This window comes from Muntiacus reevesi, chromosome 5 (genome assembly GCF_963930625.1).
Source record: "Muntiacus reevesi chromosome 5, mMunRee1.1, whole genome shotgun sequence".
NCBI lineage: Eukaryota > Metazoa > Chordata > Mammalia > Artiodactyla > Cervidae > Muntiacus > Muntiacus reevesi.
In genome coordinates this window covers 93,201,509-93,227,994 of record NC_089253.1, presented here as the reverse complement: position 1 = coordinate 93,227,994, position 26,486 = coordinate 93,201,509, and the positions used below count along the sequence as shown (strand labels likewise).

The window sequence follows — 26,486 nt, the reverse complement described above, 5'->3', positions numbered from 1 at the left end:
AACACCCAGGACTGATCTCCTTTAGGATGGACTGGTTGGATCTCCTTGCAGTCCAAGGGACTCTCAAGAGTCTTCTCCAATACCACAGTTCAAAAGCATCAGTTCTTCGGTGCTCAGCTTTCTTCACCATCCAACTCTCAAATCCATACATGACCACTGGAGAAACCATAGCCTTGACTAGATGGACCTTTGTTGGCAAAGTAATGTCTCTGCTTTTTAATATGCTATCTAGGTTGCTCATAACTTTCCTTCCAAGGAGTAAGCATCTTTTAATTTCATGGCTGCAGTCACCATCTGCAGTGATTTGGAAGCTCCCCAAAATAAAGTCTGACACTGTTTCCACTGTTTCCCCATCTATTTCCCATGAAGTGATGAGACCAGATGCCATGATCTTAATTTTCTGAACGTTGAGCTTTAAGCCAACTTTTTTACTTTCCTCTTTCACTTTCATCAAGAGGCTTTTTAGTTCCTCTTTCTGCCATAAGGGTGGTGTCATCTGCATATCTGAGGTTATTGATAATTCTCCCAGGAATCTTGATTCCACTTTGTGCTTCTTCCAGCCTAGCGTTTCTCATGGTGTACTCTGCATATAAGTTAAATAAGCAGGGTGACAATATACAGCCTTAATGTACTCCTTTTCCTATTTGGAACCAGTCTGTTGGTCTCTGTCCAGTTCTAACTGTTGCTTCCTGACCTGCACATAGGTTTCTCAAGAGGCAGGTCAGGTGGTCTGGTATTCCCATCACTTTCAGAATTTTCCACAGTTTATTGTGATCCACACAGTCAAAGGCTTTGGCATAGTCAATAAAGCAGAAATAGATGTTTTTCTGGAAAAACATCTTGCTTTTTCAATGATCCAGCGGATGTTGGCAATTTGATCTCTGGCTCCTCTGCCTTTTCTAAAACCAGCTTGACCATCTGGAAGTTCACAGTTCACATATTGCTAAAGCCTGGCTTAGAGAATTTTGAGCATTACTTTACTAGCATGTGAGATGAATGCAATTGTGCGGTAGTTTGAGCATTCTTTGGCACTGCCTTTCTTTGGGATTGGAATGAAAACTGACCTTTTCCAGTCCTGTAGCCACTGCTGAGTTTTCCAAATTTGCTGGCATATTGAGTGCAGCACTTTCACAGCATCATCTTTCAGGATGTGAAATAGCTCAACTGGAATTCCATCACCTTCACTAACTTTGTTTGAAGCTTAGGACGTGCATTTCACTTCATTGAAGTCTGCCCTGATCACTGGGAGGTCCCCCTGTTCTAACCCACCTCCGAGGCCCTGAGAGGTCGGAATCTTGGCCGGGGCGGGGGGCGGGGGGGGGAGCCCAACCTGCCAAACGCAGCAGTGGCATGCCAAGCCCTCTCACGTGCCTCCCAAGCCAATGGATGGGAGGGGCGGCTGCTGCTCTCGGGCGCCCTCAACTGGCCGTTGAGGAAATAGGACCGCGCTGACCAACTCCTGTCCCGGCCAAGTCCGACCGGACAGAGCCATATGGCCGGGGGGCCATAGACCCCTGAGGAGCCCGCAGCCAGGGCCTTCGCCCCGCTCTGTGCGGCGCTCCGGCGACTCCGGGATCGGGGCTCTGCCATCCCGGGCGGCATCCAGTCCAAGTTTCGAACCCTGGCCCCACGGGGTCATTTCCAGCCGCGCGTTCCTGCCACACTCCTCCTCCGGGCGGGGGGTACAGTGGCCGTGGCCGTGCCTGTGACCGGAGCCCTGGGTCAGAGCGGTGGGGGATCGCGGAGTTCGTTCGGTGCAGGCCCTCGCGGCGAGGCAGCAGCCGCCGGCCTGGGAAAGGTGGATGGAGCGGAGCACGGGGGGGGGGGCGGAAGGGGTGCCGCCAGAGGGTCACCCAGAGGACACCGGCGGGAGAATTCCTGAGGTGGGAGTAAGGGGAGGTTGGGGGGGGGGGATAAAGAGGGAGGCTGGGCGTTGGGTAGGAGGCATTGACTGACCTTCCAGGGCCGCCTTGGAGACGTGGGAGGACGCACAGGGTCTGGCCTCTCTGGGGGCGTCCTGCCCATCCTCCCCGCCCCGGCGCGCTAGCCCCCAGCCCCGAGCCCTAGCTGCTCCCCCGCTCCACGATCTCTAGACGCCGCGAAGGGTCCGGGCCGGACAGGTAAGGGGGACCCGCACAGGGGAAGGGGGGCTGCGGATGCGGGCGCGGGCACGGTGAGAGCTCCCCCCCAAAACAAGGGCGCCCCGCCGCCCTCCTGCGCTGTCCCTGAAGATGTCCGGAGCTATCTTCACGCCTCTGGAGGGGCCGGGCGCCCTGGATGGGACAAGCGGCCACCCCCTCGTGTGCCCGCTGTGCCACGTGCAGTATGAGCGCCCGTGCCTGCTGGACTGCTTTCACGAGTTCTGCGCGGGCTGCCTGCGTGGCCGTGCTGCCGATGGCCGCCTCGCCTGCCCTCTGTGCCAGTGAGTGCCTGGAAGCCCCTCTGGGAAGGGATCTGGGTGCTGGGAGGGAGGGCAAGACTCTTCAGGAAGAAGGCTGTGAGAGACTGCACCGAGCTGGTGCCTCTCTGCCAGAGATTGTGAAGGCTCCTGCCCATTTTACAGATCAAGGTAACTGAGACCTGGGATTATGACCCAAGGCCTCTCAAGATAAGTCAGGGGGCAAGGGCAGGCTAGAGTGCCTGAGACGTGGAATTAGATGCTGCTGGAGTAGGCGATCGCAGCTCCGCATCTGGACACTCCCAATGACTCACTTAGGGGTCCTTAAGTCTTAGGTCAAAGTAGCAAGTTATGTTGGCTCAAGTTACCTGTGCGTGTGTGCTCAGTTGCTCAGTGTCTGAGTCTTTGTGACCCCACGGACTGTAGCCCTCCAGGCTCCTCCTCTGTCCATGGGATTCTCCAGGCAACAATACTAGAGTGGGTTGCCATTTCTAGGGGGTTTTCACGACCCAGGGATTGAACCCAAGTCTCCTTTGTCCCCTGCATTGCAAGTGGATTCTTTAGCTGCTGGGCTACCGGGAAACTCAGGATACCTGGGGTGGCCCTGAATTTGCCTAATGTGGTGAGAGGGGCTTGAGGGGAGGCTTCTGCCTTTGACACCCTGAGTCGCCAACCCCCTCCCAGGATCCCTCCAGGACTGGGAAGGGACTGGGTCAGAGTGAGCACTGACTGAAATATTTATAGATGTCAGGCCTGCAGGCACCCCGCCTCCCACCCTATTTTTAGTTCCGCCTGGAATGTTCGCAGTAGGAAGTGGGTAGGGAGCCTCGGGGAAGGGGCATCTGGAGCTTGGCTGAAGCTTCTCCACAGGCACCAGACGGTGGTGAAGGGCCCCAGCGGGCTCCCTCCAGTGGATCGGCTGTTGCAGTTCCTGGTGGACAGCTCAGGGGATGGCACCGAGGTGGTGCGCTGCGCCAACTGCGACCTGGAGTGCGGCAAGCAGGCAGGGGCACCTGGGGTACGGTGGGGAGCGGAGGGCACCAGGCTGCACTGTCCTGATGCCATATCCTCAGAGGATCACCAACAGTGGGCTCTCCAGCCCCTCTCAGGCACCTCATAGCCAGAACAGGGGCCCCATTTTACTGGTGTGGGGACCGAAGTCCAAAACAGCTCACTTGAACCAACAGTGTGTTAGGTGCAGGGGTTAAAGCCATTTGGATTTGGGGGGAGTTTACTGGCCCCCAACTCAGGGCAGAGTTGTGAAATGGAACAGGAAGAGCCATCCAGTACACAGACCTGGAGTCCCTCGAGGGTCCACTGCTACCTGGGTAGCGGCGAGCTGCTATCTGCAGCCAGAGAGGACAGGGGATGTGAGCACACTGTCTCACTGGGGAGAGGCCATCCTGAAGGACCTGGGAGCAGAGGCCAGGCTTCAGGCTGGACTGAGACGTGCACAGAGGACTCTCTCTGGACTGCGGAAGCTGGTCTGAGGATTCCCAGGAGGATGTCTCTACAGAAGCAAAAGGTCAGAGTGTGCTGGCAAGTTCTAGAATATGTGCTACCTGGAAGTATGGAGATAAGGAGCAGTAGGTGAGGGGCCAGACATAGGGAGAGCCTGGGGAGAAAATGGCCTTGAATGCCGAAGAAATTGGGGGTCTGTGTTTTCAAAGCCATCCCTGGGATCCATGCCTTGGACTCTCAGCCACAGGGAGGGGCACCTGCAGACCTTCGCCCCTTTCCCCCTCCCAGTCAAGTTCCAACTCCAAATGGCTGGGGTGAACACAGTTATGTGACTCCTCTTGAGGGTGCCAAGAGGGGCTTGACAGGTCTTGCCCACGGGCACATATACGTTTCTGTTGTAGGTTAGATGTTTTGCAAATACAGTATCTGCCCTCCCCACAACCCTGGGGAACCCCCTCCTCAAGCCCGTTATGGGTACCTCCCCCTTACCTACTCTCTCAGTCTCGATATTCTCTCGTCTGTAAACTGGGGATACAGAGCACTGCGCGTCGGGTTTACACGAGAGGGCTGCCGGCGGCCCTGCCCCCTGCCGGAGATTCGCAGACGCGCAAAGACAGGCTTCCAGTTCACTGGCGGACTGAGCCCGAGCTCTGTCCGCAGGACGCGGAGACCACATACTTCTGCAACACTTGCGGGCAGCCGCTGTGCGCGCGCTGCCGCGACGAGACGCACCGGGCACGCATGTTCGCGCGCCACGACATCGTGGCCTTGGGCCAGCGCAGCCGCGACGTGCTCCAGAAGTGCAGTGAGTGCGGCGTGCGGGGACGGGGCCGGCGCCGGGCGGGGATGGGGGCGGGCGCTGCCCGGCGCCCTCACCGCCGCCCCGCCGCAGCGCTGCACGCCGAGCCCTATGTCCTGTTCTCCACCGACAAGAAGTCGCTGCTGTGCATCCGCTGCTTCCGGGACATGCAGGGGTGGGTAGAGGGCTCAGGAGGTGAGGGGCTGGCGAGCGTCCCGGAGCGGGGCTCACGCGCGGGGTCCTTGCAGGGAGAGCCGCGTCCACTGTGTGGACCTCGAGTCAGCTTACGTCCAGGGCTGCGAGCGGCTGCAGCAGGCGGTGCTGGTGAGCGCGGGCTGCCGGGCGCGCCGGGGTCGGGGTTGGGAACGCGAGTCCCCAGGAGGCTGAGGCCGCCCTGTCCCCAGGAGGTGAAGGCCCTGCAGACCGCCACGCGAGAGGCCATCGAGCTGCTGCAGGCGATGGTGGAGGAGGTGCGACGCAGCGCGGCAGAGGAGGAGGCCGCCATCCAGGCCCTCTTCAGCAGCATGCAGGTGAGGCGTAGGGGGGACTGAACAGCCACAGTCCAGAATCCTTGTCAGCATGACCTGACTGGGCCCAGGCCTGCCCCAGCCCTCCTAGAGATTCCAGTATAGCAAGCACTGAACTACTTTCAGGAGTTAGTTAGTAGCCGGGAAAATTCAGAGGAGGAGCAAGGGCTGGAGATGGGAGGTGGTCAGGGAAGACTTCATGTAGGAGGTGACATTGAAGGTGAGGCTGCCCGTGCTCCCAGGCAGGGGTAGCAGAGCTCGTGGGCTGGAGTGAGAGCCAGCCTAAGCAACTGTGTGGCTGGGGCCCAGGAGCCTGGGAGAGTGCTGGGAGGGGGCAGGGCCGAGTCTGCCCAGTCAGTTAGTGGACTGTCCCTCCCAGGACAAACTGTTAGAGAGGAAAGCGCTGCTGCTTCAGGCCGTGCAGAGGTGAGTGGTGGCAGGGTCTCCACCCTCTGCCCCTTGACCTCCAGACACCAGCTGGAGCCTAGACCAGTCCCTTCCCACCCTAAGAGCAAAACATCCAGGTGTCCACCCCGGCGGGGGAAAGCAGGGTGGCTTGGGGAAGGGGAGACAGGGAAGGATGCACAAAGCTGGTGGGGAGATGGAACCACCCAGTTCCGAGGCCCCGCCCAGGTGGGGGTGGGCAGCCCTCCCCTTGGAGATGAGGCTGCCTGCCCCTCCCCCAGCCAGTATGAAGAGAAGGACAAGGCCTTCAAGGAGCAGCTCTCCCATCTGGCCACTCTGCTGCCCACCCTGCAGGTAAGGGGAGCTGGGGGCATGGGGCCAGGCACCCCACCCAGGCACTGAGCAGCGTCCCTCTTGCAGGTTCACCTGGTCATCTGCTCTTCCTTCCTCAGCTTGGCCAACAAGGCCGAGTTCCTGGACCTGGGCTACGTGAGTGCCCCCAGCTCCTGGGTCCCCCCCCCTCCCAGCAGGAGCCCACTGTGCACGTCTGAGACCCCCACCTCAGGGCTGGAGGTTGGCCACCTCCTCCACATTGCCATCTACAAACTACTTGGGGGCCAGCGGAGCCCTTTTAAAAGGACAGCAGGGAATTCCCTGGTGGTCTCCATTGGTTAGGACTCTGCAAGGGTCAGTCCCTGACGGGGGAGCTAAGATCCCCCAAAGCCGCCAGTGTAGCCAATAAATAAATAAGAGGACAGCAGAGCCTGAAAGGAGCATAAGCCTCCTCCCCTAAAACGCAGAGTACTGAAGTCCAGACATCCCAGCCTTTCCTGTCGATTTGGGGGGCGGGGGTGGGGGCGGGGGGTGGGGTGGACATCGGGCCAACCCCAGGGAGGATCGGAAGGCAGGTAACCGTCCTAAAGGCAGACTCGCCCTCCGGACCCCTCCCCTCAGTGTCACCCCCCTCCCCCGCCCGCACCCACCCACCTGAGAGCCCTCCCCTTCCCCGCTCCCCCGGCCGCAGGAGCTGATGGAGAGATTGCAGGGCATCGTCACGCGGCCACATCGCCTGCGACCGGCACAGAGCAGCAAGGTGCGTGGGGGCTTGGGGTGAGCCGGGGGCGGGGGCGCGGGCCTGGAACGCAGAGTGGGCGGGGGAGACCGGGGCGTCGGGTGGGCCGCGGGCGGGGGCGCAGGCCCGCAGGGTAGGGACCTACCTCACGACCTCTTCCCACCACCCAGATCGCCAGCGACCACCGCGCCGAGTTCGCGCGCTGCCTGGAGCCGCTACTGCTGCTGGGGCCACGCCGGGCGGCGGGTGCCGGGGGTGGCACCAGCACGTGAGCCGCGAGGGCGCTGGGACCGGGAACGGGGAGGCGGGCACAAGATTCCCATTGGGGTGGGGGCAGGTTTTCCCAGCTCACCGAGCTCCGGGCGCCGCGTCTGAGCACCTCCGACCTCCACGCGGAAGCCTGCCCAGCCTGAAAGCAGCCATCCTGGTCGGAAGCCCACGGTAGACGGCTTGGAGCCGGGTCAGGGGTAAACAGGAGGACTCAGGGGCTGCCCCCAACCGCAGTTGTGCATCTGGATTGGGGTGTCTAAGCCCTGAAAGGAAGGGTAGCTTACAGTGGGGTCTCGGTCACCAGAAGCTGCAGGGGGTCTGACTTCCGGGAATGGGGGGGCAGTCTGAAGAGCTGAAGATCCCTAGGAGTTAGGAGAAATGCCTAAGCTGGGGGTGTCTGCCTAGGGTCCCAGGACCCCAAGCACGGGAGACTGGGTATCAGGCCAAATTTTCAAGGTCCAGTATCTGCGTGTGCACTTACGGTGTGCTGGGGACCAGCCCTGAGAACATCCTGATGGACTCTTCTGCACACTGGCATCACCCTCAGGATTTTTAAAAATACCCTGCTGATGTCATGGGTCTTGGGTGGGCAAAGCCTGGCATCAGGTTTATTTTGGGCCCCTGTGTGGTTCCGGTGTGCCGCCTGGGGTGAGAGGCTGGGGGAAGGGAAGACTCTCTGGACCCCCACAGCCACATCCACACGAGTTCTCTCCCCAGGCTCGCAGGGGGCCCGGGCCCCAAGGTGCTGAGGGGGCCCGGCTGCCCTTCCCCAATGGGGAAGATGTTGGGGTCACCGGTCCAAAAGCCCACACTGCACCGGTCCATCAGCACCAAGGTGCTGCTGGCGGAGGGCGAGGACTCACCCTTCACAGAGCACTGCCGCCACTACGAGGACTCTTACCGGGTGAGGAGGCCGGGGTGAGGAGGCTGGGATGCGCCAGTGAGGAAAGGCCCCACCCCTTCTCACCAAAGTGCAGTGGCCAAACCTCATCGGGCCACCAGGGCTGCCAGGCGCCCCTCCACCGAGGCCCCCACAGTGCACCCAGCCTGCAGGGCACACGGGCACACACCGGTCTCTCCCCTCCCCCAGCGCCTGCAGGCAGAGATGCAGAACCTGAAGGACCAGGTACAGGAGCTGCACCGGGACCTCACCAAGCACCATTCTCTCATCAAAGCCGAGATCATGGGTGACATCTTACACAAGGCCCTGCAGGTGGATGCCCAGATCGCCTCGGAGTATGCTTCCGTGGAGGGCCTGAGAGCAGTCTTCCAAGAGGTAGCCCTTCCCGAGGCACCTCCCTCCCCTGCAGCCCCACCTGTCAGCGTGTCGGTGGGCTACCCCCAGATAGGAAGTGGGGGGGACCTCAGCCTGGTGCCCCAGGAGGCCCTCACAGGCTCTGGAACCTGGGTCTCTGCTGCCTGGAACCCAGAAACTTCCTGGGAGCACACTGGAACCATGGGAACTGCCTGGGAGCACCCTGTGGTTCTGAGCAGCTAGAGGACAGAAATGCCAACAATGGAACTTCCAATTCGGCCATGTGCAATATCCAGCTTACTTTCTCTTTCAGATTTGGGAGGACTCCTACCAGCGGGTGGCTAACGAACAGGAGATATATGAAGGTCCCAGGCAGCTGCTTCTGAGTGTTCCCCCTCCACATGCTTTCAGGGGCAGGAAGCCAGTTACCTGATAACCAGATTCAAACTCCCAAACTCTTCTTATTTATTTGGCTGTGCTGGGTCTTAGTTGTGGTATGGAGGATCTAGTTCCCTGACCAGGGATGGAACCCGGATCCTCTGCATTGGGAGTGTGGAGTCTAGCCACTGGACCACCAGGAAGTCCCCCCCTTAGTTCTTGACTCACAGCTGCTAACTGACCCCCCAAAAATATATCTGAGGTCAGAATTCAGTAAGTAGGATGACTTTAGGAATCTTACCTCATGCTTTAATTAGAGGTAATCACTCAAATAGTTGGGATATTTACATGAATTGAGGCTGGAGAGTGAGGATCTGAAGCCAACAAGACCTCATGCTCTGGCCTGGGCCCCCACAGCCCAGCTCCATGACCTTCTCCAGCTGAAGCAGGAGAATGCCTACCTGACCACCATCACCAAGCAAATCACACCCTACGTCCGCTCCATTGCCAAGGTGAAGGAGCGACTGGAGCCCAGGTGAGACTGGAGGTATTCTGGGGGAACCAAGATACTTCTGGATGTGGATAGAGAAAGTGCCACATCTTTGAAAGAGCCCCTATCAGGGAAGTGGGCCAGGTCATGATCTGGGCAGGTCAGGTGCTGGACCTCTGCTGAAACACAGAATGTGTGGGCTGCTCTGAGTTTCTGCTTCTAGGCACACAATCACCCACCTCTTTACACTTTGGAGGTGAAATGAGGATCTTCAGCTGATTCAGGCAGCAGGACACAGAGGAGAGAGAACTTCCCCAGCCCATGATTAAGCCAAGTCTAGACAGGGACCTGGACCAGGCTCTCAGCACCATCCTTGGGCACTGGAAGTGTTATGGGGGCAGAGGGTTTCTTGGTGGCAAGTCATCAATGTGCCTGCCTCTCAGGTCACAAGCCCCACGGTGGTTGCCCTGTAGCACTGGTACACCGTGGTCAGCCTGGGTTCTCCTTCTAACACCCTCCAGGGGACTCCATTTGCCTTGCCCCAAAGTGAGATTTCCTGATTCCAATATGCCACATGTTCCTTGTTCATGATTTGGTGGAGCCTATCCTCCAAACAGCATCTTGAGAGGATGGAACAGACATGTTTTGAACAGCACAAGTCTGATGTATCTTTCTTTCTTTCTTTTTATCTTTTCGTCATACTGCAAGACATGAGGGATCTTATTCCCAACCAGGGATTGAACCCTTGTCCCCTGCATTGGAACCCTGGAGTCTCAACCACTGGACCTTCAGGGAAGTTCCTATAGTCTTTATTCTGCCTTCGTGCTTGACTGACTGATAGTTTTGCTGGGTATAGAATTCTAGATGGAAATTCTAGATTGGGAATTATTTCCTTTAAAGGCACAGCTCTACTGTCTTCTGGCTTCCAGGGTTGTCTTTGAGAAGTTTGAAAGCATTGCAATTCCTATTCCTTGTAATGTGACCTACTTATTCTCTTTAGAAGCTTGTGGAATCTTCTCTGCTCCCAGTGTTATAAAATTTCATATTGGTGCAGGTCTAGCTATAGTTCATGGGGTTGCAAAGAATAGAATGTGACTTAGCAACTAAACAATAGCAAAAGTTTTATCCATTGGGTACCAGTGGGTCCCTTCAATCTGGAAATATGTGTCCTTATCTGGGCATATTTCTTTTTGAACTGGTTAACTCATTTTCTCCACTTTTTTCTCCACTTTCTGAAATTCTTATTGAATACTGGACTTCTGTGACTGGTCCTCTGATTTACCTTCCCTTTTCAGTCCTTTTTTTCTATCTGTTCATTTATCTGCCATACTTTCTGGGAGATTTCTTCATTTATCTTCCAACTTGTGTATTTAGTTCATTATTGAGGAAAATTTCCAAGAGCTCTTTTATTTTTAAAAATATATTTATTTATTTGGCTGCACCAGGTCTTAGTTGCAGCACATGGGATCTTAGATCTTCATTACTGCATGTGTGATCTTTAGTTGTGGCACTTGAACTCTTAGTTGTGGCATGTGGGATCTAGTTCCCAGACCAGGGATTGAACCCATGCTCCTGGCATTGAGAGCATAGAATCTAAGCCACTGAACAGCCAGGGTAGTCCCCAAGAGCTCTTTTAAATGTTATAAATTGGCTTTTACTTCCAAAGAGGTGTTTTTGGTACCCTGACTGCTCTAGTTACATAGCATTCAGTTGTTTCATGGACATGACATCTAACCCCTTTGGGAGCTGATAGATTTTTTTGCTTCTTTTTTTTTTTTTAAGTTTCCTTCTCTCTGAAGGCTGTTTCCTCCAAGTTACTTTTTGTTTGTTTCAGTTTCTACCTTCCATGTTAAAGGCTTTTCTCAGATGTCAGGAAATCTTTGATTGCCTCTTCATGTTAGGAGTGAGGTCGGGGAGAGCAAGTTCAAGCTCTGAGCATGTGGGTCATGTGAGGCATCTGGGTGGGTGGGGTTTTTTGCTTTGCCTTTTTTTTTTTTTCCTACTTTTAGCTGTTCTGGGTCTTCGTGGCTGCTCAGGCTTTTCTCTGGTGGCAGAGAGCAAGGGCTGCTCTCTAGTTGCCATGAGCAGGCTTCTCATTGAGGAGGCGTCCACTGTTGTAGAACAGGGGCTCAGTAGTTTCACCTCCTGGCCTCTAGAACACAAGCTCAGTGGTTGTGGAGAACAGGCTTAACTGCTCTGCAGCATGTGGAATCTTCTCAGACCAGGAATCGAACCCATGTCTCCTGCATTGGCAGGAGGATTCTTTACCACTGAGCCACCAAGGAAGCCCCATGATTAATTTTTTTAATACCCCCATATCAGTTTTAGATCTTTGCCCAGTTTCCTTCCTGGAAGGTCACCATGTGGATCATTTGTCTGCACACCTAATTTTCTGATTTTCAGTAGTTCTCACCCATGTGTCATATGCTCCCAGAGACTAACCTTTCAGAATTCAGGGTTGGGGAGATGCAGCTATTCAGAGGTAGGGACCTTAACCTTCACTGTCCTATTTCAGTCCCACCCCCTGAGTTGCAGAGGCAACGGGGCTGCCTGTTCCTGAGCCCCCCGAGGATTCTGTGGTGGGAACTGGTGGGACCTCAGCTTCTCAGGTCTGCTGAATTAGTGGACACTTATCTACTGCTCTCCAGCTTCCAAATTTTGCTGTTATTCTTTCCTACTGTCAACCTGGAGAGGACATCCCCCCTCATTGTTTTGGTCCCTTTACTAGTTTTAGTGAGTTTGGGGAAGGAGGAAACTTAAGAGTGTGTGTGCACAATTGCTGTATTAATCCAGAACTGCCAAGCCACTTTTTATTTTTTTAATTTTATTATTTTTTAAATATTTATTTACATATTTCTTTTTGGCCATGCTGGCTTTTCATTGCTGTGCAAGGGCTTTCTCTAGTTGCAGTGAGCAGGGGCTACTTTCTAGTTGTAGTGCTCGGGCTTCTCATTGAGTTGGCTTCTCTTGTTGTGGAGCACAGGCTCTAAGAGCATGGTTCTTCATGGTTCTTCAGTAGTTGTGGCCCATGGGCTTAGTTGCCCTGTGGCATGTGGGATCTTCCCAGATCAGGGATCAAGCTAGTGTCCCCTGCATTGCAAGGCGGAGTCTTAATCACTGAACCACCAGTGAAGCCCCAAGCCACCCTTTTGAGTGACTACTTTAACAATCACATTGAGTGGTTGCACTCATAATACTTTTTGCAGTTTTTAAAAAATATTCACTTATTTAGCTGCACTGGGTCTTAGTTGTGGCATGTGGGACCTTCATTGTGACATGCTAACTCTTAATTGCAGCATGTGGGATCTAGTTCCTGGACCAGGGATCCAACCCAGACTTCCTGCATTGGGAGTGAGGAGTCTTAGCCACTGGACTGCCAGGAAAGTCCTCCTTTTGCAGAGTCTTGATCAAATCCTAGATCCCTGGATCCCTTGATCAAATCCCTAGATCAAATTCACCCAGGACTAATGACAGTGTCCTCCTAGACTGACATTCAGTGCAGTTTACTCCAGATACTGTGATTCCATTTATAGAACCTCAAAACCAAGCAGAACTAACCTCTGGTGTTATAGTCAGGATGGGCGTAACCCTGGGGGCCTCTAAGTGGAGGTGACATTGTGGTGTCACAGACCCCACTTGTTCACACTCTGTGCATCCTTCCCTTCCATGTGCCCTGCTTTGGTGAGCAGTTGGCTGCCAGTAGTGAGCTCCTGCCTGCCTGTAAGGGGCAGTACCCTGGCAGTCACTCCTCTGTAGGGAAACGGCATCTGTGGTTGGTGTCAGTGACTAGAAAGGAGCTCAGGCTGGAGCCCAGCCCCTGGGGTTTTGGGATGAGCAGGGAGACTGCCCCTCCCCTTCTTCGTGGACCACTTTGCAGGTATCTAGAGTTGCCCGCTGCCTCCTCCCCTCCCAGTGCTGGGAACCCCCTTCAACCCCACACCCTGGATCTGCTCTTGTTCCATCATCGGCAACCTTCCAGCTACATCCTTTGACCTTGGAGCAGTGATCATGAGCCTGGACTGTCTGTTGCCTTCATCTCACTCTTCTCTTACTACTGAGACACCCCATCCTCTCTGACCCTTCCAGCTAGTCCTTCTTATACCTTTGGCTTGGCTCTGCCTCCTCAACTCAATGCCCAAATGTCAGTTTTCCCCAGAGCTCAGTCTCAGGCACTCTTCTCATCCTGTGCCCTCTCCTTAAGGGGCTTCACCCAGCCCGCCCACCCACCCCCCCGCTTTAAAACCCCATGGTAGAACTTCCCTCACTGTCCACTGGTTAGGACTCTGTGCTTCCACTGCAAGGGGCATGGGTTCTATCCCTGCTCAGGGAACTAAGATCCCACATACTGCATGGTGTGTCTCCCCAATTTTTTTTTAAGTTAAAAACACCAAAACCCCATGGTGTTGCAGATGACCCCCAACCCACTGCCCCAGCACAGACCCACCCAAGACTTATCTTCATGTACCCCTTCCTGGGGGTCTCCACTTCGATGTCTCAGGGCACCCCAAACTCCACAAGGACCCCAAGAGCTCAGTTTCCTTCTCCTGAACAAGCTACTCCCGTCTCATCTCAGTGCAGGCATCACTGTCACGCAGGCGCTCGTTAAAAGCTCAGGAGACATGATTCCCTTCTTCCACTCACCTCCATTGCTAACCCCTGCCCACATCCTGTTGACTCAGCTGTCATGGTCCACCTGCTCTGTCTCCATTGGGGCCCCCAGTCCAAGCCACCATCGTCAACCCCCTCTCCACCCTAGCCCCTCCAGCAGGTCACAGTCAGTGTGTCCTGGGACCTGAGAGTCCTTTCGGGACTCTCTCTGCCCACCTCTGTCCTCATCAGCCCCTCTCCACACCTGTCATGATGGCCTCTTGGTTCTGCAAAGAAGTTGGACTGGCTCCCACTTCCCCATCTCCGCCTGGAATGTTGTTGCTTCAGCTTGTTCCAGGGACCGCGTCACCCAGGCCTCAGCTCGAGCATCAGCAGGGAGGCCTTCCTGAACCTTCCTTTTGAAAGCAGGTCTTACTCACAGTCACTCCCACCCTATTCGGACCTGCAGTGCCCCACCTTGGCATGTCTCCCCAACCAGAACAGGGCTCCCAGGAACGCAGGGCCCAGCACCTCTCATCCAGTTATGGCCTTGGCCCTCAATAAATATCTGAGGCCCGAAGCCCAAGGTGGGCCCTGAGGGTGTGCTCAGGTTAGGGTTTGTGCCATGAACCTGAGCACACACACCAGGCTGGCTCCACACCGGGTCGGCTCTGCTGCATCCAGACCCCGGGAACTGCTTTCTCGCAGGTTTCAGGTCCCTGTGGATGAACCATCAGACCATCCACAAAACATGCATGATGATGGCGTGAATGCTGAGGCCCCGGCCAGGTAAAGCGGGTCTTTTCAACCTGAGCAGGTAAATGATTTAATCTCAGAGACAAACACAGATGATACAGACAGACTTCAGGTTTTCTTTTGGTCCCTGCTTGCCACTGACCAGTTCTACAGCCTGGGCTGGGCCTCTATCTGTAAAATCTGGGGGTTGGAGAGGTTCTTAATCTGGGTGGTGCCTTCAAACCAGTGATCTTGTAGATGACAGATGTGACATGGATGGACATGACCAGAGTTTTGTAACCAGGGATGCCCATGGCTGCCACCTTCCTTCCCCATACACCTCTGAGCACCCTGGTTCTTACGCCATGTGACTCAAGAAAAAGTGACTGAGGGTTATTTCTTCCTCTATTGGAGCCACAGTGTTTGCCAGAATACTTGCCAGAGGGAGAAAAGAATGTGCAGTAACAGAGTGTCACTGTCACAAGCAGATCTTCTCGTGTTTCACTGGAGTTGTAGAAAATTGGAGCTAATAGGGCCAGTGGGTGGGGAGAGGTCTGCTGTGTCCAAAGCCGCCGTGGGGTTGGTGACAGAGCAGAAAGCAGCCCCAACCACTCCAGGCACCGCGTTCAGTGCAGTTGCTTCAGGGGAGGGTTGACTCAAAGAGCAGGGTCACAAACCTCTGAAACGGTCTGAACTGTGGACGTTTTTGCAGCTAGAAGTCTTAGAAGCAAGATGAGTCCTTTAGGAGACGATGTGGTTCTGGGTCTGCTGTGGTCACCCCCTGGTGCCCTTTGGGAAGGCTTGCTGTTCTGAAAACCTCTGCCTGGGTGGATTTTAGCGCTGGGACTCCAGGGAGATGGGGACTGGAGCGGACAGGGGGGTCACGCCTAGTGTTTCTTTAGGAGCGATCCAGTAAGTGTCACAGAGAAGAAGGAGAAGAACTCAGAGCTGAGAAACAGCCGAGCTCTGGGCAGCCTTGCAGAGGAGCCTCCACTGAAAAACAAAGACACACACAGACCCAAATCCAAAAATGGGGGTGATGTCTCCACCCGGAGGGAATGCCCAGCTTAGCCTGGGACCAGTTCCAGGGTCAGGCACTTTGCAACAAGCCAATCAAGGTCAGGACAGTTAAGAAAAGACAGTTCCTGTTATGTGTTTTGTTTTTTTTTTTAATTTGTAATCATTTATCATCAGTAAAACCCAGACACTCCAGCAGGTCCCCGTTTCAGGTTCTCTGGCTTAGGCTAGACTTCTCATGGCTCAGTCCTGACCCTTAACACAGTGGCTCCAGGAGGCATCCCAGTTCATCCTGCACCTCCCTGTGTACTGGGCTGTGAGCGCCCACCAAGGTGCACCCTCTGAATTTCATGAACAAGCCTTTTGGACTACTCTGCCTCAGAGGAAGCCTATTCCTTCTGAAGCACGGCCCCACTGTTAGCTGGAAAGTTATCCTAGTGCTCATCACTAGGCTCATCGTGATCCTAGTGCTGACTCAGCCAAAGGGAAAAACCTTCGCTCCAGCTTTTCTCTGTCGGGCCTGGGCTGAGCTCATAAAGCGAAGAAAGAGCACCTCCGTACCCACATACCCACGACTGTCCCCACCTGCCGTCACCCACCTGTGTGCACCTCTAATGATGTTAAAGCATGATTCACCCGCAACTTTGCTCCAGTGGTTTTTCATTCTCACCCAGTAGCCTTTTTAAGTGGAACTTAAACAGAACACTTAAACATGCAAATTAACCTGCAAGACCCTGATGCTGGGAAAGATTGAGGACAGGAGAATGGGGCGACAGAGGAGGAGATGGTTGGATGGCATCACTGACTCAATGAACATGAGTTTGAATAAGCTCCAGGAGATAGTGAAGGACAGATAAGCCTGGCGTGCTGCAGTCCACAGGGTCACAGAGTCTGACACAACTGAGCCACTGAACAACGACCTTCATGACCTAACATTCAAAGTTCTGGAGGCAAAATGATGCCGAGTCACATCTTAAACAAATACCAGCTTGATTTAGCGATTCGGGTGGCTTTCATGTGCTAGGTAGGCCTGCAGGTCAATACACTGGTCCACTGGTCACAGCAGCACCCAAGGCCTGCACATCTGCTGTGTGCACCCAGGTCCCATCCCAAAGCCATCACAGACCTCCCGGGTGGGGGAGGGAAGGGCGGACCTCCACAGTGGTGAGGGGGTGTGGGCAGGAGGAACACAAGCTTAGAGGAAGGAATTCAGAACTGAACCGGGAGGCAGACACGTCTGACTTTATGTTGGAGGTTCTGGACGTTTCTTAACTGTAAGTAACAAGACCTTAAGAGTTTCTGAATCCCACACAGTCACACTGCTGTTCATAGCGAAATCAAGTACAGTTTTATTTAAGAATTGGAAACCATCAGTACCTGTGAAAGAAAATCCAATATTTAAATAAACATTTCTGCATGTAAAAAGAAGAGCAATTACTCTGTAAGGTTACTCTCCTAGCTTAGCTATGGGACAGACCCTTAGGAGCGAGCCCAGGAGGGCAAGACTGACAGCAAGTCTCCCCCCACCTCCACCCCCCCAGCCAGACAGGCTGGGGGTGGCCCGGCCTTGCTAAGTCGCTACAGAAGCAAAACGCGGAGCAGAGAGAGAGCACAACTATCTAAGGCAGTTAAGAAAGTGCAGAGAAGGGCCAGGGAGTCACCATTCCCATCACGGAGGGGCTGCTACCAAAAGGAGACCCTACTATTAACGCAACCCCTGGGTTCAGGGACATTTCCTCATCATGATGACCAACCAGAGTTAGATAGTTAAAGGGATTAATAGAGTTTACTTTTTAGGTGTACAAAACGGCTCATGACCATGAAAAGGTGGTGGAGTATGCTGCATTCTGTCAGGTTTGCCCCACAACTTCTTTTCCATAAACCAGCATTCTTGGCCCCAGCCTGCAAACTCTCATGAAGTGTTTTGTTTTACACTGCTTCCAAACAACTTTGTTCTATGCGGCGCCTCTCTTCCATTTCAGAGTCTCCACTTTGAAACCTGGGATGGAAAAAGAAGTCTCCTGATGGTTTCTTAATTGGAGGGAACTGGCGATGTGGCCCTTACCCAAAGAAAAGCTTTCGGGAATACCCAAAAAGCTTATACCTCATTAACCTGATTCTCCTCCCTGCATGCTGGCACTGCTAAATTTATGAAGTTAAAAATAACCTGAAGATCTCAGTGCTAGATGAACGTCGATCGCTTGCCAAAGCCTGTCCCAAAGCGGTTCATCTCTGATCCCTAAGTAATTGCTGATTTCCGCCCTGGGGGACAAAGCAGGGCAGAACGTCCTGTCAAGCCCGGGTGGGTGGTGTGACAGCATCTCCCTGGGACACCAGGGCCGGCCTCTTGAGCCCCCCGCCTGGCAGGCAGTTTGAGGAGGGACAGACTGTCAGAGGCCAACACCTTCAGTCTTACGGTCCACAAAGCCAGGTGTTATTAGCGGCTCTCCATGTATTAAAGACAGCCTCACGGTCCCCAGTGTTGAGGAAAGCTGGGTCCTATCCGGCTAGCCGCAGCAAGAACTTTTGCCTTGGAGAGCAGGGGCCGCTGCCAAAGCTGCAGCCACACCCGCCTCCATCCTGCAGTCCTACTAAGTGGGTTGACTTTGCTGAGCGTGGCCTGAGGAACAAGTTTAGGACTGATTCAATCCTCACACACACTAAGTGCATCTGACGTCCCACCAGGCAGCGTTCCCGCCAGAGGAACCTACCACCTTGAGGCTGCCGCCTGGGCTGTCGGCAGGCAAGACCCCAGGAGGCCGAGGCTGGAGTGTCACACCCCTCGCCGACGAACCTGTACACCTCTTTGGTATATATAATCATGAAAAAAACTAATTCGGCCAGGAAATCTAGAAATAAATAGCATTTTGAGTTGGTAAGATGCTTTTTTGAACACACGTTTCCGGTATCTGGTATGGTGAATCCAATGTCCAGTTTTGTGTAACTCACGCGGTACTGGTTTTGTTTGTCATCTCTCTCACCAAAGTGTTAAAAACATTTGACATCGTTCTTCTAAGTCTTCACAACACCCCTGTGAGGTAGGTGGTATGGACCCATTCTACAGATGGGGAGGTCTAGGCACAGCAGGGTTTAGTGACTCCTTGAAAGCCAGGTGGCGTGGCGCAGCAGCGCTCCAGTCAGGCGCCGACGCTGCCTTCGATCCATGCTCCAAGGCGCCACCACAGGGCTTCATGGACAGAGTCACACTGAGACCTGGTTCCTCTCTCTAATCCAGAATTCAACTAGCGCCTCAGAGCTCGGACTCGTAGAGCCAACCACTCTCCCCAAACTTGAAAAACAAAAGTAGTTGTAAGGTAATTAGCCTCCAACTGATAAAAATAAATGGAAAAAAAAAAAAAAAAAAAAAGCAGTGACTAAACCTCAGCTCTATTTTTTTCATGAGTTGACTTGCTGGAATTTTATAGTTGCTTATGCTCAAACCCCTTCGAAAAAGAGTCTGAAATGGCATTAGGGATGATAGAAGTTTGAGAACAGACCATAGGAATCAATGGTTAATACATTCAAGTCAAAACACAAAAATATAAGCTATGGTAAAAGAAGAATAAACCCCAAATAAATGGAGAGCAGTATTTCTCAGTGTTTAACAATGCCTTGCACAGAGCAGGTGTCCAGGAAGCATTTCTTGGATAAAGGACGAATGACACATCTTTGACACGCCTGTCACTGGTAAACCAGGCCCTTTTGGAAGGAGAGCAGGTGCCAGGCCCCTCAGAAAGCCACAGGGGCCCACCATCTCCCTGGCGCGGAGAGCCTTGGTAACCTGAAGCCTCAGCCAGGTCATTGGGGGCATCCATGGTGCCCTTCTGCCGAATAAAATGTGAGGCTCATACACCGTGTTAAGTCCTCTTTGAGTTTATACTGCTATTTTTAAAAAATATATAAGTAAATAGGATGAGATATGTGAGGAACCAAAGGAAGCATCTTAAATTGTAGAGAAGCTCACGCATGTAAGGACGGAAATAAGGAGGTTAAAGCTGTGCTGTCTCTGTTTTTCGGTTAAAGTGAGGATTCTGAACGTGTCTCTAACACTAATAAGCACTGATGCCCGTGCGCCCCTTCCTGCGGCAGGCGCCTCACTCACGTGAGGGGGGAGATCACCTCTCTCCCCAGGAGTCTTGGTTATAACTCAACACCCCTGGCCTCGTGGGGGGCTGAAGTGTGGCCTAGGCACTCCCCAGGCACGTCTGGGGGGCGCTGCTGGGTATTGCTGTTATTTGCTTCTTGTCCACCTTTAATCTACGTCCTACCTTGATTCAGCCCAAGAGCAGGCTGCTCCAGGGCGATGGGGAGTAGGGGGCTGGGGGTGGGGGTTCCTTTGGTCCTAAGGCCTTCTGACCATTTGATTTTGAGTGATATTCCGGAAGAGTAATTGGTGACATAGAAAATGATTAAGAAAATCCATTCTGCAGAGTGGTCGACAGGAGGCAGTTCTGTCCCCAGGCAGCAAGGAGCGGGAGGCCCCCCGGCCTGGCCTGGGCCACCCTGGGCCTGTCATAGCTCCACCTTGACCCCTTTTATGAAAGGCAGGCCCGTGGGCACCCGCTTCTTATACTCCAGGTACTCCTCTCCGAAAAAGTGGATCAGCGAGATTTCTTCCTCCTCTGTCCGGTCGCGGAAGAACCGCCACACTGTCAGAGCGTAGCTCACCCCGCAGATGGGGTTGCACAGCATCACCTGACGGAGGGAACACAGCGTTAGTGGGCCAGGGTCAGTGTTTCACACCGTGAACCTGAAGGGCATCAGCCGCTCTCCAACACCCACAGAGCACTTCCTGTCAAGGGCCCCGAGGGACTCTCGAGATATGTGACTAGGGTCTTGGAGACCCTGAGCCCAGGGCCAGAGCCCCATGAAGTCACACCAGCACGTTCATAACAGAACTGAACACCTGTCGCTGTAGCTTTGGCTGGTCTGCTTTTCTCTTGTTCCCCTTACCTGACAGGTATCTAAAAATTACAAGGGCGACCCCACGTGTGAATTCCTGTTGTAAACACCACTGCCTTCCCCCATGGCTCCCAGCTTGACCACTTCCTGTCCCGGCCCAACACCTCAGGACCTGCTCCCTCCCACCCCACAGCTCCCTGGTCCTCTGCCCCCAGCCCAGCCTCCCACGCACACTGTACACTGTCCTCCCTGGAAACCACTCCCCCTGCTCACAATCATGCCTCCTTAGCACAGCTTTCAAAGTCCAGAAAAGTAGCTTCTTGGCCCACTTCTGTGCAGCTCAGGAGGCCTTTTGACCTCCCTTCCCCAACCTGCCCAGGACGTGTTTCCCTCCATGGGTGACCAGACCTCACTTCTTACTCTCACCACTGTTTACTGAGTGTCTCCTGTGTTCCCAGCACAGGCCAAGCCCTTTACCACCGACCAGGAAGCCATTCAACCCCCAGAGCAAGCCTCTGAGGTGGTGCTGCCACTCTACTTAAGGGAGGCCAAGGAGTGGACATCAGAGTTGGGACCCACCCAGCCGGCAGGCACGTGAGGCCTCTCAGCACACCCTACAGTGGGTCTTCCCACTCTTAGGCCACAGTTCGCCATGGAGCTGAAATCAATCCCCTGCATCAGAAACAGCGTCGCAAACACTAACCGCTCGAACATAGCGTGTTTTGTACACCGGCAGGGTAAGGGATGTTTCAGAAAAGATTTATTCTGCATTCACATACACCTGTGTGCTGGGTCACAGAGTAAAAAGATCTACAGTCAAAGAGATGTGAAAACTTCTTGAGGGACTTCCCTGGTGGTCCACTAGTTAAGAATCTGCTTTCCAATGCAGGGGATGTGGGTTCGATCCCAACAGGAAACTAAGACTTCACATGCCCCGAGGCAACTGCTGAGCCCACAACTAGCGGTGGGTGTGCACTTTGACGGAGATTCCCCAGGACACAGCAAAGGGCCAGCGTGCCACACCTGAGACCTGGCACGTGCGTGCTCGGTCGCTCAGTCCTGTCCGACTCTGTGATCCCAGGTACTGTGGCCCGCCAGGCTCCTCTGTCCATGGGAATTCTCAGGTAAGAATACTGGGGTGGGTTGCCATTTCCTTCTCCAGGGGATCTTCCCGACCCAGAGACTGAATCTGGATTTCCTGCGCTGCAGGCAGATTCTTTACTGTCTGAGCCACCAGGGAAGACTCAACACAGCCAAATAAATTTAAAAAGGAAAACAAAACCTTGAGTCCTAGAGCACTTAGGTTTACTAGTCAGCATTTATGGCAAATTACATGATACCTCTGCAATCAGTTTGGAGCCAGAGAATGTGATTGTTAACACAGGAAGTTGCAGAAATGCAAGTTTTAAAATGAAAGCCACACAAGAACCTGCCCCTTCTATACCACTGGGGGTTACCAGAGGGTCCCCAGGTACCAGCGTGCAACGGGATGCCTGGGGCCCAGACTGGATGTTCTGGGCCCCAGTGATGTATCTGCTAAGCTTTACCCACATACTCTGGTCAAGTTCTTCTAGGTCTAAGAGAACAGATTCAAGAGACAACTGTCCAGAAACAAGGCTCAGCCTGCCGCCTAAGACCCAGCAAACCTCCATCACTCACGTTAAACCTGACACACACCTCTGGGCTCACTAATGTGCTGTGTGTGTGCTGTGCTGCGTGCTAAGTCACTTCAGTCGTGTCCAACTCTTTGCGACGCTATGGACTGTAGCCCGCCAGGCTCCTCTGTCCATGGGGATTCTCTAGACAAGAATACTGGAGAGGGTTGCCATGCCCTCCTCCAGGGGATCTTCCCCACCTAGGGATCAAACCTGCATCTCTTATGTCTCCTGCATTGGCAGGCAGGTTCTTTACCACCAGCGCCATCAGGGCTCATTAATAGCAGCTTCTAATGAAAATCAGCTAAGCTGCCCCTTGAGTGGCAGAAGGCTCTCCCCACATCCGCATCTCTGTCCTCACCCCACTGGATGAGGCTCCAAATCTAAGTTAAAGAGGTAGAAAAGGGGTACGAAAGATGGGGCAACAGCACCCAGAATCACCGAGAGTTTACAAGTTTGGGACACCCGGGTTTTAAGTATACAGCAAACAATGTTAAAGACAAAATCAGTTCTTTTAACTTTTATTCAATTATCACTTGAAACACAGCAGGGAACATGTATACCTATATAAAAAGGACCAAGACTTCCCTGGTGGCCCAGTGGTCAAGAATCTGCCTGCCGACGCAGATACAGTTCTGTCCTGGTCTGGGAAGACTCCACATGCCTCAGGCAACTAAGCCTGTGTGCCCCAACTACTGTGCCCTAGAGCAGACAGAGATCCACAAGAGAAGCCACGTCCGCGAGAAGCCCGAGCAGCCCACGAGCAGCAGAGGCTATCCAGAGCAGCCAAAAACAAATAAATTCATAAAAATAAAGAACAAGAATAGGACCAACAAGTAATTCTCTGGTGGTCCAGTGGTTAGGACTCTGCTTTTACTGTCCAGGGCCCAGGTTCGACCCCAGTCAAGGAACCCCTGGTCCCACAAGCCACGCGGCACCACCAATAAATAAACACAACATTTTAAAAAGAAAAGCAGGGGGAGAACCAACAACTTTGTAAATACACTGAAATCCACTGAATCGTACACTCTGAAATGGTGAATTTCACGGTATTTGAATTATCTGTCGATTTAAGATATTATTTTTAAAAACTTTAAAGGGGACTGGCATTGATTCTGACACCATACCTGGGTTCCAATACTCCAGTAAAACCACCCGACGTAGGACGGATGCCGGAACCAAGCGTATACCCCGCTGGTCACCAGAGTGTGGGTTTCTGACTTTTCATTCTGCACCACGTGGTTGAAATTGGAACCAGCTGTAAACATTGCCGCTTTCCTCAGACACTCTCCAAACACTACCATCAGCAGCCCCGTGGCGCTGATCCAGGTGATCTGCTTCAGTTCTGCAGGACAGAGATGGTGACAAAGGGAGAGTGAAGACCCTGGACCACTGAGCTCTCCCTCTGCAGGCTTAAAATTAAGCTGTTTCCAAAGATGGGACACTAGAAAACACGCTGGCGGTGGGGGGATCAGCATCAGTCATCACACTGAAGCTTAATTATAAGCAGAACACACCCTCCAAAGTTGTGCTGTTCATCCATTTACTCGGAAGCACCAACAATCCAGTTAAAGTATCATGGCAAAGAGGTGATGGGCTCCCATCCTTCCTCTGGGGACAAGAGCAGCTAAGTGAAGCAAAGAAGGCTCAGCATTTCCCACCTTGGCCCTCTACTGAATCTGAGGAACTACATACATGTTATTTAACTTGTTGCACAAAGTTCAGTGTCAGAGTAGCTACCAGATGCAATGGTTTTTGCTAGTAGAAATTTTCATATGAAATTTCTCAAGTCGCAGAAAATGAACAGATCCAGATCCCCCGATTATAAAACTGGGGTTACAGCTATCAGAGGCTGAAACTTCAAGTTAGATGGTGGAAACTATGTCTCACAGGGCTTCAAGTGAAAGGTCAACATGTCCCCCATTCAAAATCCAGAGGTGGAATTCACAAGCGAAGCTAGCCTTTTATAAAGAGCTTAGTGAGGATAGAGATCTGGGGAAAATCACTCGAAGAGATTAGACCTGGGAGGTGACTCCAGGTCGCTGTCCTCAGGCCCCCGTGGAGGCCACCCTGGAGAGGGAAGAGCAGGGCACACTAACCTGGCCAGAAGATATTCTCAAGTGTGAACTCTATCCAAGAAGAAAGAGCCGCGACTGTGTACTCCAGACTGTGATTCAGGAGAAAGGAATCCAAGGACAGGCTCTTGGGGTTATTGACTGCTGTGACTAAATATTCAGAATAGTGGAACAATGACAGGGAGCACATATACCTATTTAAAAACAAAAAGAACATGAGGTAAGTTGAGGCAAGAGAATCAAGTAAGCCATAAGTCCAAGTGCTGATTTGTTCTGAACTATATCCCTGAATTCTCTAATGAGATTCTGTTGTCACCTGAGAGTGGATATCAGGCATAGGCACCCACAATACTCCCTGAGGTTTGCAGAAAGTGGGGTTGTAAAGGGACTACATCTTTGAATATCACAGGAGGAGGGGGAAAAAAGAAAAACATAGGTTAGGAAGGCATTATGGGCCTTCTGCCTTTAAAAGAAAAATGACATTACACACAGTAAAACATGAAAGGGGGAAGTACCAAAATAAAGCAGTGATGTATGTCGAATACAAAAATCCAAAAAACTGAAATAATTCCAGCAAAGGAGGATTAGATGGCTCAGAGTATCGACAATAGGAGATAAAGTTTTTACCTGGAAGCCACTGGTTCATATCCAGGTCAGGGACTAGAAGGCTCAAGGGACTGAAATCATAGTGTAGGGAAAATCCTACACAGGCCGTGGGGGAAGCATTAGATGTGACCTAATAGAAATTAGAGACGGAAAAGGCCTGTGAAGACGAGCCAGAGCCTTGCCCCTTCCCGTCACTGAGGACCAAGACCCTCTTTCTGGGAAGGGCAGGTCACATTACTGAAGGTGCAGTAGATGAGGACACCTACGGGGAGGATGCCACGGGAGACCTCCTTCTATCTGCGAGGTCCAGGATGCAGGAATCTAGGAAGTTAGAGGCCTCAATCCCTCAGAACCCTCACTAGCCTTCAGCCAGTCAGGGACACGGGACCATCACTACTGACCCTCTGATCCACCCACCCTTGACTCACAACTATGGTTCCCAAAGCACTTCTTACCAGCCAAAGTGATTCCAGGAAGACTGGCTAAAACTTAGCAGCACTCCACAGCCAAACACAAAGCCAAGGAAACAGGCTCGGATGGCTATCTGAAACGGACCCAAAAGAGGCTCAGTCACCTGGCTGTTCAGAGCATATGTCCTACTTCCTGGCCTAAGTAGGCCACCACCAAGTCCATCGAGTCGACTTGCTAAGAGGTTAAAGGCGTGAAGCAGGACTGCCTGGACTCAAATCCCAAACTCCCCTCTCTCTGTGGCCTTAGGCAAGTTACTTAACCTCTCTGGACCTGGGCTTCTCCATCTACATATGGGGATGACCACAGTACCTACCTTTGAGGGCTGCTGTGAGAATGACCCATGTAAAGTACTTAAGAGGAACTGCTATAGAAGTTTTTAGCTGCCATTACTATTAGGGTTGTTTTTATTCAGGGCTGTGGGAAAACAGCGTAAACCTAGCGTACTGGCCGGATTCTCCCAAGTCCACGCAGCGAATCTGGTCGGGACAGCCGGGACTCCGCGCCCAGCCCCCTCCACGTAACTGCGGGGGCCTTTGACCTCAGACTTGACAGTAGGTAGGTAGTTCTCCACACCTCAAATTACATAAAAGAACTCGTGGGCCCGCTCACTCCCACCCCACGCGCTCATCTGCCGCAGCTGCTGAACCGCGCCAACTGCAATTTTCCACCCACTCCGCCGGGCGGAGGGGGCCCGCGCCCCACGGCCCCCAGGACTGACGGGGAGGGCGCCCTCCCGCCGCCTGAACTCGCAACTGCTTAAGAACACGGCCGGAGGAGGCAGCCCCTCTCGCGGGCCGCGCTGTCGGCCGACCTGGACCTCGACCCCGGCGGGGTACCGTGCCCACGAGCGACGCCCAGCCCGCCCGGCCCCCATCCCCGCCCCGGCCCTCGGCCCGGCCCGCACCTGGTAGCGCGGCGGCCGGTAGAGCAGCAGCAGCAGCGCGTTGAGCCCGGCCACGTAGAGCGCCAGCCCGGTGCGGCCCTGCAGGCCGGCGCGCGTGAGCAGCGGCAGCGCGAGCACCGAGGCGCCCAGCAGGAAGGTGGCGAGGCTGAGGCGCGCCTCGGAGCCCGGCGGAGCCCGCGCCGCGCAGCCTGCCATGGCGCAGGGAGGCGGACAAGCGGGCGGCGGCGCCGGCTGTAGCCCTGGGAAACCTGCCCGCCGCGCCTGCGCACTGCGCCGCCGACGCCGGCCGCGAAGGGCAGCCGCCCGGACCTGCACGCTGCCGGCAAGCTCTCGCGATACCGCCGCGCCGCGCGGCTGGGGCCTGAATTTGGCGGGAGCGCCCCGCCCCGCGGTCCCGCCCCGCCCCGCGGCCCCGCCCCTCCCCCGCGGCCCCCGCCCCTCCCCCGCGGCCCCGCCCCACTGTGCCCCCAACCTGGTCC

The 26,486-nt window shown here is 53.9% G+C and overlaps 2 protein-coding genes across 17 annotated transcripts; one reads left to right on the top strand and one right to left on the bottom strand.

Annotated features, from left to right (window-relative positions):
• The first annotated feature begins 1,452 nt into the window (after positions 1–1,452).
• RNF207 (ring finger protein 207) lies at positions 1,453–18,761 on the top strand. 16 transcript variants are annotated; one of them, XM_065935869.1, is made up of 19 exons: positions 1,453–1,798; positions 1,964–2,120; positions 2,232–2,422; positions 3,269–3,416; positions 4,520–4,664; positions 4,752–4,833; positions 4,907–4,982; positions 5,063–5,188; positions 5,565–5,611; positions 5,872–5,944; positions 6,011–6,079; positions 6,615–6,683; positions 6,833–6,930; positions 7,650–7,836; positions 8,023–8,208; positions 8,501–8,552; positions 8,983–9,100; positions 14,351–14,431; positions 15,280–18,761. In XM_065935869.1, exons 3-19 carry the CDS (start codon positions 2,232–2,234, stop codon positions 15,446–15,448), a joined length of 1,917 nt encoding a protein of 638 aa, XP_065791941.1. In that variant the 5' UTR covers positions 1,453–1,798; positions 1,964–2,120; the 3' UTR covers positions 15,449–18,761. The 16 variants fall into 16 exon arrangements, 14 of the variants coding, with proteins under 14 accessions (XP_065791941.1, XP_065791942.1, XP_065791945.1 ...); XM_065935870.1 differs by having other exon boundaries at positions 1,453–1,883; XM_065935873.1 differs by lacking the exon at positions 1,453–1,798 and having other exon boundaries at positions 1,928–2,120; positions 3,269–3,401.
• Positions 18,762–18,763: 2 nt separating this feature from the next.
• ICMT (isoprenylcysteine carboxyl methyltransferase) lies at positions 18,764–26,283 on the bottom strand. The gene is made up of 5 exons (XM_065935884.1): positions 26,008–26,283; positions 25,088–25,176; positions 24,051–24,220; positions 23,079–23,296; positions 18,764–20,089 (listed from the first exon to the last, which is right to left on the bottom strand). Exons 1-5 carry the CDS (start codon positions 26,200–26,202, stop codon positions 19,907–19,909), a joined length of 855 nt encoding a protein of 284 aa, XP_065791956.1. The 5' UTR covers positions 26,203–26,283; the 3' UTR covers positions 18,764–19,906.
• Between the last annotated feature and the right edge of the window lie 203 nt (positions 26,284–26,486).